The following is a 13,462-nucleotide window of genomic DNA, read 5'->3' on the forward strand; positions in this document are numbered from 1 at the left end:
CCTCTGGCTGCTCGTGTCCTCAGCTACCTGGGCATCACCAGTGAGAAAAGAGCACGGGAGAGCAGACAGTGGGTCTGTGCACCCCGACAGTGCTCATGTGGCATGTGAACCCAACGAGGCTGAGAGAGAAGCAGCACAGATTTGCTTCATGATCCCCAGATACACCAAGGAGGTGCCAGAAGGCTAGAAGAGGTGAAGGACCAGAGAGGAGCCTCCTAAGGGCTTACATGGCAGCCAGGGAAGGTGGGCTGGGCAGCAGGAGCATGGGAGGCAAGGCCGGCCGTGCTCCTGGCTGCTTTTCAACCGCTTGGGAGAGGAGGAGGGACAATGAAAGGCAAGAAGACTGCAAACAGAGCCCTGTCTCCATGGCAGCCTGCAGCTCCACTTCTAAATTTTCCCTGTACATGAAGAGGATGCTTCTCCCCTATATGCTCTTGGGGGAGTTTTGCAGCACAACGAGCCTTGGTCCAGGTATTTCCTGGTGGCTGGTGAGGGACCGGCTTGTGGAAGAAACCCTTGGTGTTACCACCTTGTCAGAACCCGGGGGAAGTGGGCTCGCTGTCCCGCGTTACTGCTTTATCCGTAATTAGGGGGACAGAGAAAGGCACGTGCAAAGCTGTGGAAGCGGAAAGCTGGGAGGAAAAGTATTTAGGGCTCATCTCAAGTTACACGAAGTTCTTGCTATTTTTAGCTGGACAGGCAAGCCTTTTCCATCAATTAGACCCCAGAGAAAGCGCGTGGGAGACGTGTAGGACACCCAACCTCACCGGCCCGGCTGCTGGCAGGGGCTGCGGCTCTGCCGATGGGCGCCGGGCACAGACCTCACTGCGTCGGTGCTGCCCAGGCAGGAATTGAAGGACAGCATCTCTGCGACTTCCCGACCAGGCTCGGAGGCACCTGCAAGAGGCACGGAGATGCTGAGCTGCCTAGCACAAGCCAGCCCCTTGCAACCAGTGTTTTTGGAGGCCCTCCCCTCCCCCCTGCTCCCCCCCCCCTGCTCGCACCCTGGCAGATTGTGTTTTACAGGGTCGGAAATAGATGCGCGAGAAGGGGCCTCGCAGATCCCAAGTGAAAGCCGTGCTCAGCTGTCACCCACCCCGGCACCAGCTGCCAGCCCCAGACGGTTCCCAAAATAACTAACCCGTGGCGGGGATGCTGGGCCCCCTCGCCCTCCTCCGAGGGAAGGAGCGGTCGTTTTGCCCCTGCCAGCCTCGCGGGGACAAGCCGCCTCGGGTGGTACCTTCTGCGAGGTCCTCCCTGGGAGCGGGAGCCCCCTCTCCCCGAGAGCGTCCCCGGGTTGCAAAAACCCCTCACCGAAACTTGCCCCGTTATCAGAGGGGTCCTGCGAGAAGCCGGCGGAGACTGAGCGGGTGCCGTGGCACGGCAGGGTCTCGGCACTGACCCGGCTGTTGCCCACGGTGCCCGTCGTGGAGGGGCGTGAATTCACCAGTCTGGAGGTGGTGGCTGTTCCCCAGCGCTGGCGTTGGCGCTCAGGTGTCCCCAGACCTGCGAAAGACAAAAGCAGGGACCGGAGCGTTTCTGAGTTTCCAATTAGCAGGGCTTTAATTGCAGTATTAGTTGCTCATTAATGGGAAAAGCCAGATGCTGTTAGGAATCAAGTAAGCTGAAAAGATCTTTCTCTCCACCCCAGGAATATTTAACTATGTCTCATACAAACATTTCCTTTGTACCGGGAACATGACTGATACGACTCGTGTGGGTGCCGTGCTCGGCTGTTGAATCACTGATGAGCTCCGAAATCCGTGTGATGTGAGGCTGCTGGCAGGAGCGGGGATGAAGCTGTGAGGAGGTCTGGGTATTCCTGGGTGGCGCAGGTGGGGTTTCTTCACACATGGTCGAGCGAAGGGTGGGAGCCGGAGGGTCCTGGAGTTGCATTTAACCTAAAACAGAGTGAGAAAGCATTTGGGCTGTGGTGCGAGCGGGGAGCTGGGGCTGTCACGGGTTGGACTGAGGGTTACTTGCAGAAATATACAGCATCAGGAGCATAAAGAACAGCTGTAGACCAAGCCACGGTGGTAATAACATGGAGGATCAGGCTCCCAGAGCAGGGCAGGGATATTCCCACAATGCTCTGCTGTTGCTGTGCTTGCATCCAGCAAGGACAGGGCATCGTATGGGGCCAGCTCCTCTTGGGAACAAGCCCTCCCCGAGGTCAGACAGCGTACAGGGACAGCAGGAGGGAGGCTGGGACCGTCTCAAGCCCAGCTCATGATAAAGCTGTTTGGATTTACTCACATAGGAAACTGTTTAATACAAACTGCAGCTGCGCGGGGGAGAGCCGGGGCGTTTCGGCACCAGCAATCCCTTGTCGCCCTGTGCCCAGAACCCGCGGGCTGGCTCGGCAAACAGCCCCGGCTCCCCCCGGCTGGGCACGAGCAGCCTCACAGGCTGGCCAGGGAGCATCAGCTTCCCGGCACAGCCGCCTTCTAACGGCCCCAGTCCTCTCCCAACAGCTCGCTTTGCTCATCTCCTGGCTTTCCTGGGGGCTGTAACTCCCCACAGGCTGCCAGGGCAAACGCCAGCTTTTCCTGGGAATAAACGGCTGCTGGCTAAGGCTGCAGCCTTTCAGCCACCAGCAACAAGGTTTGTCTCGCTTCTAAGTCCCTCCTGGGCTAGGGAGACAGAAAGAATAATACATCACTTTTTCTAGCCCACGTATTTGCTGGTGCCGTTAGTTTGTGCTCAGGCTAACTGTCCAGTAAGCATTTGCTGGAGAGAAAGCACGGGGCTCTGCAGAAACGCAGACGTTGAAAGTCACAGGGCTTTGCTGACTTACACCAATTTTCTGTGGGTTGAGCAATCGTCCCCGGGCAGGGACAGGAGCCTCTCCCCGCTCAGCCAGGGCTCCCGCACTGGGAAGCGCTGCCATCTCCCCACGGAGGGAGGGACCAGACGGTATGGAAGCAGGCACAGCACAGCGGGTGTTGAGCCGATATCCTGTAGAGCTCGCTCTGCCAATATGATTCATTGTTAACTTGAGAAATTCCACTTACTCTAGCTCTGGCTTCCCTAAACATAGCTCAAGCCAGTCGCCTCGGTGCTGCCTACATCATCGCATGGATGATTTGGCCCAGCTCTCCCATTACAGCCACTTGTTGACTCGTCCCCAGTCAGGATTGGTGCCTTGGTTGCTCAATGGGTGAAAAAGAGAGGTGTACCCAGCTCCTTCAAGCCCTCTCCAAAGCTGACGCTGAATTCAGTGTTGATTTTTGGCTTTTCCAGCAGGGCTGGCAGGAGGAAGGGTGGTGTAAGTGACCTTGACCCGAGCTGCCCTCCCACAGGACCTGGGTGCAAGGCGGCAGCGCGCTCGGGGCTGCCGATGGGCTTCCAAACGGATGCAGCTTGCCTTTTGTCACCCTTTTTCCCCGTTGAGCCGTTGCACCTTCACCTCCCGGGCCTGCGGCGGGATCGCCGGTCGTGGCGTAAGAGCCCAGCTGCCGGGGGACACCGGCAGAGACGCGGCACGGTCTGCGACTGCTGCGCTGGCATGAAGCCCACCCGAATCCTTGCCAAACCCACTGCTGGCTCCTCTAACAAGCGCCAGCCAGTGGGTGTGAATTCTCTTAGTGTTCATTGAAATAACATTAAGTGTGATGGACTCCTGGGCTATTAGAGTGGATGTAACATGTAATTGAGGCTGGTTATTCTTCATCTGGAGTGTCCCCCTTCACTAATGGCAAATCAGGGCAGAACACATGGTGCGCGCTTTGTGAATCCCGGACTCAATTCACTCCCTGCCTCCGATCAGAATGATCCCAATGAATGTCAATGAATGAGCGGGGGACAATGAATTAGAGTGAATGAAAGCCTTGTAATGGGGCCCTTCGCCGGCACCGAGCCACAATTGAACACCACAAGGACGGCGTCTGCCTGGGCGGTGTTTGAATTCATCCCCATTAGCACCATTAGGGTGAAGATTACAGGGTGGGGGCAAGGTCGGCTCTGCTGATGGGGCTCTCCAAGCCCTACTGCTGCCATTTCTTTGGAGACCAAAATGAGCAGGTTTCGGCAAGCCTGGCTCCAGCTGGACACGGGGAGAGCGGGCTGAGCTCGTATGTCTGAGCAGAGACAGGCAGATGCTCAGGCAACCCGAGGTGGGTCCGTCTCTCCAACCTGGTGTTTCTTAGTATGTAGGGTTGGGGGTCCAGAAATCAGAACCTGATTTTGATTGCAGATCCCAAATCCAGCTCAGTGGGATTGTTGCACTCCAAGTTTTGGTATAATCCATTCTCTTCATTAAAACAGAAGTCAGATGCTCCAGGTAGCACTGGCATGGCTTTTCGCCATGGAAATGCCCACATTTTCCCCTGGGGCCACATTCCTGGTGCCTCGAAGACCCAAATCACCAAGTAAAACAGGGGCACATCACCTGGCAGCGCTTGAGAGAAAGAGGAAGGAGGCTGCTCCTGGATCCAGGCTCTTGGCAGCTGCTGCTGCTGCTGCTGCTTCTGTATTATCTGTGCATCTCCCAACAAACACCCAAATGTGTGGGTGCATCTGCACAGGAATGATGAATAATAATTCAAGAGGGAAAAAGAGTAGGCGAGAGAGTGCAGGGGAGAAGGAAGCTTTGGCATACCGAGGGGAGAAGAACAGGATCAGCAGGGAAGGAGTAACACTGTGAAGCCTGGAAGGAAACGAAGGCTCTTCCCGAGCTGACCTGTCTGGGGAAGGCAGCGAGAAAGCAACTGCCTGTGAAAACTCTGCAGGGAAGAGGGAAAGGCTTCAAAGAAACTGTGCTGCAAGGAGATAAGATTAAATTCCTGCAGCCCATTCAGAAAGGAGGCAATGGGGAGAGAGTCAGTCTCCCACGTGCGATTGCAGGGTAGGCATGACTGACACGAATGTGAGATGCCATTCATTTTTTCCCCTCTGCTTCTGCAAAAGCAAGAGTGGGCGCATCCACGTGTTCAGCCCCTGATCCCAGTGGGTTTAGCTCACGCTGCCCAGGTGTTTACTGGGGGTCCGTCCCACGGGCGACCGCCACCAGGCCCCCCACGCCTCCCAGCTCACTGCTCCACCTCAATGGGTTTTGTTAACAGCCCCTCGAAGGGTCGCAGAGCGCAGCGTCGCCCCAGGAGCCCGCCCGACGCGGGGCTCGTGCCGTCGCCCCGGCCCCCTCCCCGCCACAGCGCCGACAAAAGAGCTTTGAAGGGCTCATTTGCTGGAGGCGGCAGAGCGAGAGGGAAAGGCTTGTGTCTTTTCTGGCTTTCTGTCCTCGTTAATTGGTGAGTGACGGCGCAAATCACGCTTCAAAGCAATCACATGGAGCACTGAGAGCCTGGCGAGGCCGGGAGCTGAGCCGGGGAGGGCTGCAGCGGTCGGCTTCAGGGCCAGAGACGGGCTGGTGCGGTGGCATCGCCTTTGCACGCTGGCAGGCCCCCACGGACACCGTGCACCCCACAAACATCCAGCCCCGATACACCCACGAGCTTCTCCAGGCTGCCTGCGCCGCTCGCCACGGTGTGAGCTCCCCGCTTGTGCCTGCAGCCGCGGTTCCGCACAGCCCATCACCAGCCGCCCTCCCCGCGCCTGCACGGACTGGGGCACCCACCGTTGCCAGGGCACTTTCAGACCCCGCACTCTCAATATCACTTACGTTTTTCTTTGTTTTTTTTTTCCCCCCACCTCCCCTTTTACGCTTTGCAATATGCACAACCCAACTGAACTGCGGCTGTCACCAAGCATGCAAAACCCCTTAAAATATACATATATACGTGCATCTAAATATATATGTATGCACATAACGACTAGTTTTTGTTTGGCTCAGCAAACCGATCTGGCTCCCTGTAGAGCCGCACGGTCACGAGATTTGACGCAGGAGAAGGCGTAAGCGTGTGCCATGGAACAAGGAAATCTGGTCCCCCCTTTTGGAGGTGCCCCAAAGCTGGAGCAGAAGCCTGTGCCCTCTGCTCGCTGGATGCGCTCCCAGCTGCGCCGTCTCCAGAGCCTTTCTCTTTCTGCTAACGCCGTGCCTGAACGCCAACTCCTCCACGGCTTTCAAAGTGTTCATTTTTAAACCGAAAGAGGGAAGAATAAGAAAAAGGCATGCCCAGCCCTCTCAGGCATGTGTAGGAGGCCTGGGATTGATTGAAACACCTCCTGCCAAGAGGCTGGAAAGTCCCGGCTCTCCCTCCCCCCCATTTCTCCTGTCTTCTGCAGGCACCCAAAAAACCAAGGGCTCCTCTGTCCACGGGGCCTGGTGCTCTGGCCACGGCAACAGCGAGCCTGGCACCCCCCGAGCAGCAGGTCCATGCACCCCGTGCTGCTCCAGGTTTTAAGCTCCCCGACACCTCTGCCATAGATGTGTGTAAATACACCGGCTGCTTTCCCCTCCCCGCTCGCTCTCACGTGTTGAGCGCTGTCTCCAGGCGGCTCTTGCGATAGTTGGCAGCTTTGCTGCTGTGACATTCCCTTTTCTCTTCTGCGGGCACAGACACACCAGCGCGGTGTCGGGAACACACGCTGGCAGAGCAGCCTCCTGTGCCAATTATCCCGTTCCCTGCAGCGATTCCTCCCCCTCCGCGCACATTATGCCTCTTACCCTGTAAAAATGAATGAAGGCGCTGTCATCGGTGACTTTCAGTATATCAGCATCCAGGCAGCAGTTCAGACCTTGGTTCTTACTTACTTCTCTTAATCTCCCAAAAATGGATTTAGGGATTAAAGCGGATATTCTGTCTTTCTGGGACTTTTCTTTGACACTTAATCAATCTGGGTCCTCAGGGCACAGAGAAAAAGGAAACAAATAAAGCTGAGGGATGAGCGCAGCTTCGTGTTCCCCTGTTGAGGGTGCAGGGGAGCCTGCACCGGAGCAGGCGTAAGGCAGGACATAGCAAAGAACGGGAAAAACACAGGAGCAATTCTCTAGACGTTGAGGATGAGACAGTGAGGATGCCCTGGCACACGGTGCCTGCACCCCCTCCACCACCCAACCCTCTCACGCTGCCAGGGGACGTTTTACCCCCGGGACGCCTGCTGGGGCGGTGGGAGCCTGGCATGTGGCAGCTCCAGAGAAGAGCCAGATCGCCCAGCGCCGGCATGACCGAGAGCGGGAGCTTTGAGCTGTTCTGCATGCAGCAGAGAGCAGAAACGTTTCCTCTCTCATCATCCCGTGCAAACAGCACTTAGCTCATTTTGATTATGCACTAACTTCTGCCTACGAGCAGCTCTTCCCCTTTCTCCCCACCTCACCCTTTAATTATCTAGATGGAAGGTGCATCTCCATTATAGCCCTGATGTTGGGAGCCAAGCGTCGCAAAGGCCACCAGGAGCCAGGATTTTATTTCATATTTCCCCCCCTGCCGTAGCAAAGACAACTAATGCACAGCTCCGCATACCGCTGAACCGTAATCACAACACTCAGCGCACACAAAACACCTCTTGTCTTCTGAAGTGCAGCGCAGACATTAGGCATAATTAAGCCTCCCAGCATCCCTTTTCAGGTAGGTTAAGAGGAGCACTGAAAATTGGAGAGAAATCAGGCAGCGACAGGCTGATGCGGGAAAGGTTGCGACTGCAGCTCGCAGCGCCGAGCGCGGCTGTCAGGAGGCGGGATCCATCCGGCACGGAACAAGCGGGAGGTGCAGGCGCTTGTTGAAATTAGTGCCTATTAGGCACCTAAAAATCACTACAAATTGCTTTTCCTCTTTATTTTTAGAGACTCCATGTCTCGTAACCCTCCTGGCCTCATCCAGGTGCACCGTACCCAGCAGCTCCCGCTGAGCGCGGGGCAGGATGCGCCTGACCAGGCGGGAGCTGTGCCACGGTGGGTGCCAGCCAGCCTGGGGGACACAGGCAGCTCGTGGGAGGCTCCTGGAGCCATCCCCAGGTGCGGGGAAAAGCCCTGCTCTCCCCTGCCTTCCTCCTCTGCCACCCTCCTTCACGTGGGGCTTCTGCAGAGGGATGGGAAGAGCAGCCCTGGGCATCCCTCTGCCAGCATCCCTCTGCCTTTGCACGCACCCAGGGACTGCCTGGCTCATCTGCACACACCCCCCCCAGCCCAACACGTGCTGACCCAGCCCCAGACACACACGTGGGGAAACGTGCAACACGCGTGCACGTTGCAAAAGCCCTTTCACGCGCTGACGCCAGCTGGTGCCCAAACGTGCAGGGCAAGGCGTGTGCTTACACACCCCCATCGCCAGAAACCGCCCCGCTCCTACCGATGCCCAGACCACGGGCGCAGCGTCGCACCCGCAACCCCGAGCCGCTTTTCCTCACCCTGCTCTCTGCTCTCTCTGCTCCCCCTCCCCAGGCTCGCAGCTCCCAGGCGCAGCGAGGTCTTTGCTATGATTGCGGCAGCAGCCGTCTCTTCCCGCTGCCCGGACCCCTCGCCACACGGTTCAGCTGGGCTCCGCTCCCCCCGCTGCATGCCCCCCGCCCGGGAGCAGCATGGGCAGCGTCAGTAGCCTCATCTCCGGCCACAGCTTCCACAGCAAGCACTGCCGAGCCTCCCAGTACAAGCTCCGCAAGTCGTCCCACCTGAAAAAGCTCAACAGGTACTCGGACGGGCTGCTCCGCTTCGGCTTCTCCCAGGACTCCGGTCACAAGTCTGGCTCCAAAAGCAGCAAGAATGAGGACTTCTTTTACATCAAGGTCAGCCAGAAATCGCATGGCCCCCACCGACCGGACTATACCTCGCTTGCCGGCGGGGAGCTGGGCAGCCAAGCCGGGACGAGCGCCATGGACTTCGGGACGCCCACGCCGCAGAAGCTGATGCCCTTTCCCAGTCAGCTGGAAGTGGTTAGTAGGGGAGACGGTGGCTCCAGAAGTGTGTGTGTGTGGGGGGGGTGTCCCATTGGACCCCGTCTGCCCTCGAAGCGGGCACAGGTCCCACTGCAGGGTTGGTCCTGGTCCTGGTCCAGGAGAATGCCCAGAGAAAATAGTTTGTGCCAAGGAATTGGGGGGAGAGGGGCAGCAGGGAGGTGCTGAGGGCACCCTGCCACCCTCTGCTGTGAGGGATTGGGATCAGCAACGCGATCCGCATCCTTTCATTTCCAAACATGCCGTTTGCCTCCCAAGAGCGGCTCTTTTAGCCACCAGCATCCTCCCAAGCTTTTGATGGAGACCCGAGCTATCCCCACCATGGGGGTCTCATCTTTGGGGGCAGAAGGGGTGGGGGAGAAGTGACGACACGGTGTCGGTCTGTGCTGACGGGCTCTGCTCTTCTCCCCAGGGCGCGGAGAAGCCGGCCGCACGACCGACTGCCTTCAAGCCGGTGCTGCCCCGGTCCGGCACCATCCTCCACTCCTCCCCAGAGAACGGGGGTCACCTCTCCCAGCAGCTGCACCCCCCAGACAAAGCCAAGGAGCAGGAGCTGAAGCCGGTGCTGTGCTCGGGGGGTCTGTCCGACTCCGGCAGGAACTCCATGTCCAGCCTCCCCACGCACAGCACCAGCAGCAGCTACCAGCTCGACCCCCTCGTCACGCCCATGGGACCCATCAGCCGCTTCGGGGGCTCGGCCCACAACATCTTGCAGTGTGCCATCATCCAGGACAGCAACATGATGAGCCTCAAGGCCATGTCCTTCTCCGATGGGGGCAACAAGATCCTCAACCCTGGCAAAGTCCCCCACCACCATGCCGCCGAGAAGACCACTTGCATCCGTTCACCCATCTCCACAGATGAGTCCACCATTCAGGAGCTGGAGCAGAAGCTGCTCGAGAGGGAAGGAGAGCTGCAGGAGCTTCAGTTGAGCTTCGAGGAGAAGGAGGTCAGCTCCTGCCAGGTTTACGAAGAGAAGCAGCGGCGCTGCAAGGAAGAGCTGGAGGGCCTCAAGCAGAAATGCAACAGCAAGCTCAAGCAAACCTCGCAGAAAACCCAGCGGACGCAGCAGGTCCTTCATCTCCAGGTGTTTCAGCTGCAGCAGGAGAAGAAGCAGCTCCGGGAGGAGCTGGAGAACCTCATGAAAGAGCAAAACTTGCTGGAGACCAAGCTGAGGTCCTACGAGAAGGAGAAGACCAGCTTCGCCCCAGCGCTGGAAGAGACCCAGTGGGAGGTAAGTGGCGCTGGAGCACCGAGAGAGATCTCGGGCTGCCAATGCCGAAAGCAAAGCGTGTGCGTGGAAGGCAACAGCTCCAGCACCAGCAATAAACCACGCAGGGCTTCTCCCTTTCCATACCTGCATCCAGCAGCACCACGGAGGGTCTGAGCAGAGCAGGTGGTGCACAGGCTAAGCCCAGGCTGTAGGAGATGGATATTAAACCTGAGGAGAGCCCTGGTCTGTCGCACGGAGGCTCTGCACGTTATAATTGAGGGACTCACTGCCCCTCTTAAACCCTCAGCACTTCACATCATAGAAGGAAACAACTACTGCATAAAACCCCAGTCATTAAAATAACTTCATGCTTCCAACCTCCAGCGCAGGGTTTTTCAGGCTGCCTGCCCCAAAGGAGCAGTAAAGCTGCCTTCCCACGCGTAAATAGGAACTACTTACACTTGCCACGGTCATTTATTAGGGAGTAATAAAACCTTCCACTCTCTCCTTAAGCTTAATTTTCTCACTGATTGGGTATCGCTGAACAAGGACCATTAAACTGCTGAAAATTCAGAAGCGAGCCTGCTCACCCGCCTGAAAAACATCCACGGCTGTCATTCCGCTGCGGCCGTACAGGGAGAGGCACAGCTGTGGCCCCGTGTCCTTCAAGGAGCGTGGTGTTCACCTCCGCTCCCTCGCATGCAAGGATTTCTCAGGCCGCTTTCAGTATCTTTATTTTATTTGCACTGTTGAGCCACCTCTCCGAACCGGCAGCCGCAGGGTCCCACCAAGCGCCGACCCCCCAAGGGCTGTCTCTGGGAGAGGCCGTGCCAGCCCTGCTTTAGGCTCCAGCGGGATGCTCCAGTGGGATTTACAGGCTTTGCTCCCCGCTGCAGTTCTGCGGGGTGCAGGTGGGTGCCTGCCTGCGGAACAAGCTCAGCGAGTTTAACTGACCGCGTGAGCCGGCGGCAGTGGGTTCAGCGAACGTGTTGGACAGGGTATGGAGACTTGAGCGCTTCCCTGACACCCTCCGTTTCCACACCTCAGCTGAGGGGCGTCAGCTCCTTAAATCCTCCCGTCTGTTCGCTAGCAGCCCTCCGTGTCGTGCATGGAGAGCGTGGGGGCCCCTCCAGACCCCCTGAGAGCGTGGGGCATTGCTCCCTGTGCTGGAGCATCGCCCTGCATGGGATTTCATGGCTGGGGTCTCCATGTGCCAAACCCCAGCTGTGCCCAGCACGGCTTGCACGGGGTACCGCGGGTGCTGTGGGCCTTCTCCGAGGCGCCACGCTAACTCAGGTGCTGCGTCCCTCCGCACAGGTATGCCAGAAGTCAGGGGAGATCTCCCTCCTGAAGCAGCAGTTGAAGGAGTCTCAGACGGAGCTCAACACCAAGACCACCGAGATCCTCAGCCTGAAGGCTCAGCTGAAGGAAGTGAGGCTGAAGATGGAAGGGCTGGAGATGAAGACCCAGGACCTGGAGGGCTCCCTGCGCACCAAAGCCATGGAGCTGGAGGTGTGCGAGAACGAGCTCCAGCGCAAGAAGAACGAGTCCGAGCTGCTGAGGGAGAAGGTGAACCTGCTGGAGCAGGAGATCGTGGACCTGCGGACAGAGCTCGCCATCCTCAAGGAGCAGCTGAGCGAAGCCCGGGAGGTGGCCAGACCCTGCGCCGTGGTGGATGATGCTCAAGCCCTGCAGGGAGAGGTAGAGAGGCTGCGGGCAGAGCTGAAGGCTGAGCGGGACAACAACGAGCAGATGACCTCCGGCTTCCAGCACGAGCGGCAGACATGGAGGGAGGAGAAGGAGAAGGTGATTCACTACCAGAAGCAGCTGCAGCAGAGCTACCTGCACATGTACAAGAGGAACCAGAACCTGGAGAAGATGCTTCAGCAGCTCGCCGCAGGGGAAGATGGCAAGGAGCCCATCGAGCTGGACATACCCGGCGCTGACGTCCCCTACGAGGACATCATCGCCACCGAGATCTGAGCCAGGTTTGCCTTCTCCTCCTCGCAGCTCGGGGGCGGGCACCTCTTCCAGGCGAGAAGCGCTGCCCCGCAGCTCGGCCCGCGCCTTGTACAGTTCAGATGAGCCATGTATTTATTAGCGGAGCTGGTGGCCTGGCCAGCTCGCCAGCCCTTCTCCCCTCGTGCCCCACCGCAGCCGTGCCCTCCGCCGCCTGTCGTGTTACAGAGGTGAACAAGCAACTCGTGCCAATGGTGATGTGCCAGCAGCTCCCCCTCACCCCCGCTGCCGCCTCGGCAGCATCCCTTCTGCCCCGCTGTAGGACTGGGAAGCCGGCGATGGGGGCAACCAGGGAACAGGACTTCAAAAAATCTTCTGTCGGATAGTGAGATGATGCGAAACTCCCAGGGGATGCTCTGCTCCAGGCTCGGAGGGATCCCACGACCGCGCAGCTCTGGGGCCGGGGGCACCACAGCCCTTCCAGCCGTCTTCAAGAGGAATCGGCCACAGCACGTTGCCAGCCCGCGGCCTGGAGGAAGCACCGCGCTGCTCTCACACCTCCTTAACCTTCCTCCAGGACCAAGGAGCTGCCTCCGGCGCGGGCTGCGCATCCCCTTCTCCCACTTCGGCTGCCGTAGTGCCTCAGGAAGGACCCTGCCCACACGCACATGCCCCCCACCTCGTTGCAGCCAGCACCCCCACCAAAATCTCCTTTCACTAACGAGCACAGCCCACCCGCACCCGTCCCTTGACCACAGCTGCACCGGCACATCCCTCCTCCCCGGACCTGCGCAGCCGTGGCGAGCCCAGCGTTCCCCGCTGGGATGGGCAAGGACTCGGTGTCCCTCTTCTCCAGCTGCCAGGCAGGCAACTGGATTTAAGAATTAACAGAAATTTCCAAGCCACAGTCTGACACAAGGAATCCAGGGGGAAATAGGTTGTGTTTGCCCCACAACCCCACGTGCTCTCACTTGCTCGCTGCGACCATCCCTCCCGGGACCCCTGGCTGCCTTATATCCTCCCGTGCCCTTATGTCAATGGGATCCCATCAACAGGAGCTGGTTAAAAAAACCCTAAACCAACAACTTTCATTTTGTTTTCTACCCCAGCTCTTAAAATTTCCTCCTGCCGCCAGTGAGCGGGTAACAAGGTTCCGCTACTGTCCTCCCGCAGCTCGGCACGGGCCGGGAGGGAGTCAGCCAGCATCCAGCTTGCCAGAGTGGAGGTCCCCAGCCGGGACCACTTTTTGCTAGTGCAATGGTGGTTTTTCTGCAATACGGTTGCTGACCCACTAGCGAGCTGGGCGCCAGCCCAGGAAGCCCCATCCCAGGGTTGCAGGGGGGTCTTGCACGATCCCAGGCCGCGAATTCGGCCAAGGGCTCAAAGCTGCAAAGCACAAGCAGCAAAATTGAGCACCCCTCACCCCTCTCCAGCCAGCCTGCAAAGGTGACACACGGAAACCAGTCTGTGCCTTCTGCACCTGCCCCCGAGCACCCCCCAACA

General features: G+C 58.5%; 1 protein-coding gene across 1 annotated transcript; it reads left to right on the plus strand.

Moving 5' to 3' along the window:
- The first annotated feature begins 8,415 nt into the window (after positions 1–8,415).
- On the plus strand, positions 8,416–11,983 carry LZTS1 (leucine zipper tumor suppressor 1). The gene is made up of 3 exons (XM_009953029.2): positions 8,416–8,766; positions 9,200–10,021; positions 11,318–11,983. The coding sequence occupies exons 1-3, from the start codon at positions 8,416–8,418 to the stop codon at positions 11,981–11,983; spliced, it is 1,839 nt and encodes a 612-aa protein (XP_009951331.2).
- Positions 11,984–13,462: the final 1,479 nt, after the last annotated feature.

The sequence above is a fragment of the Leptosomus discolor genome, chromosome 23 (genome assembly GCF_034619465.1).
Source record: "Leptosomus discolor isolate bLepDis1 chromosome 23, bLepDis1.hap2, whole genome shotgun sequence".
In the NCBI taxonomy this organism is placed as follows: domain Eukaryota; kingdom Metazoa; phylum Chordata; class Aves; order Leptosomiformes; family Leptosomidae; genus Leptosomus; species Leptosomus discolor.

What these genes read in the sequence shown, in the direction of transcription:
- LZTS1 (XM_009953029.2), top strand. Translation starts at nt 8,416, where the DNA reads ATGGGCAGCGTCAGTAGCCTCATCTCCGGCCACAGCTTCCACAGCAAG. An exon ending in TTCCCAGTCAGCTGGAAGTG is followed by an intron (nt 8,767 to 9,199) that starts GTTAGTAGGGGA and finishes TCTTCTCCCCAG; the next exon opens with GGCGCGGAGAAGCCGGCCGC. An exon ending in TGGAAGAGACCCAGTGGGAG is followed by an intron (nt 10,022 to 11,317) that starts GTAAGTGGCGCT and finishes CCCTCCGCACAG; the next exon opens with GTATGCCAGAAGTCAGGGGA.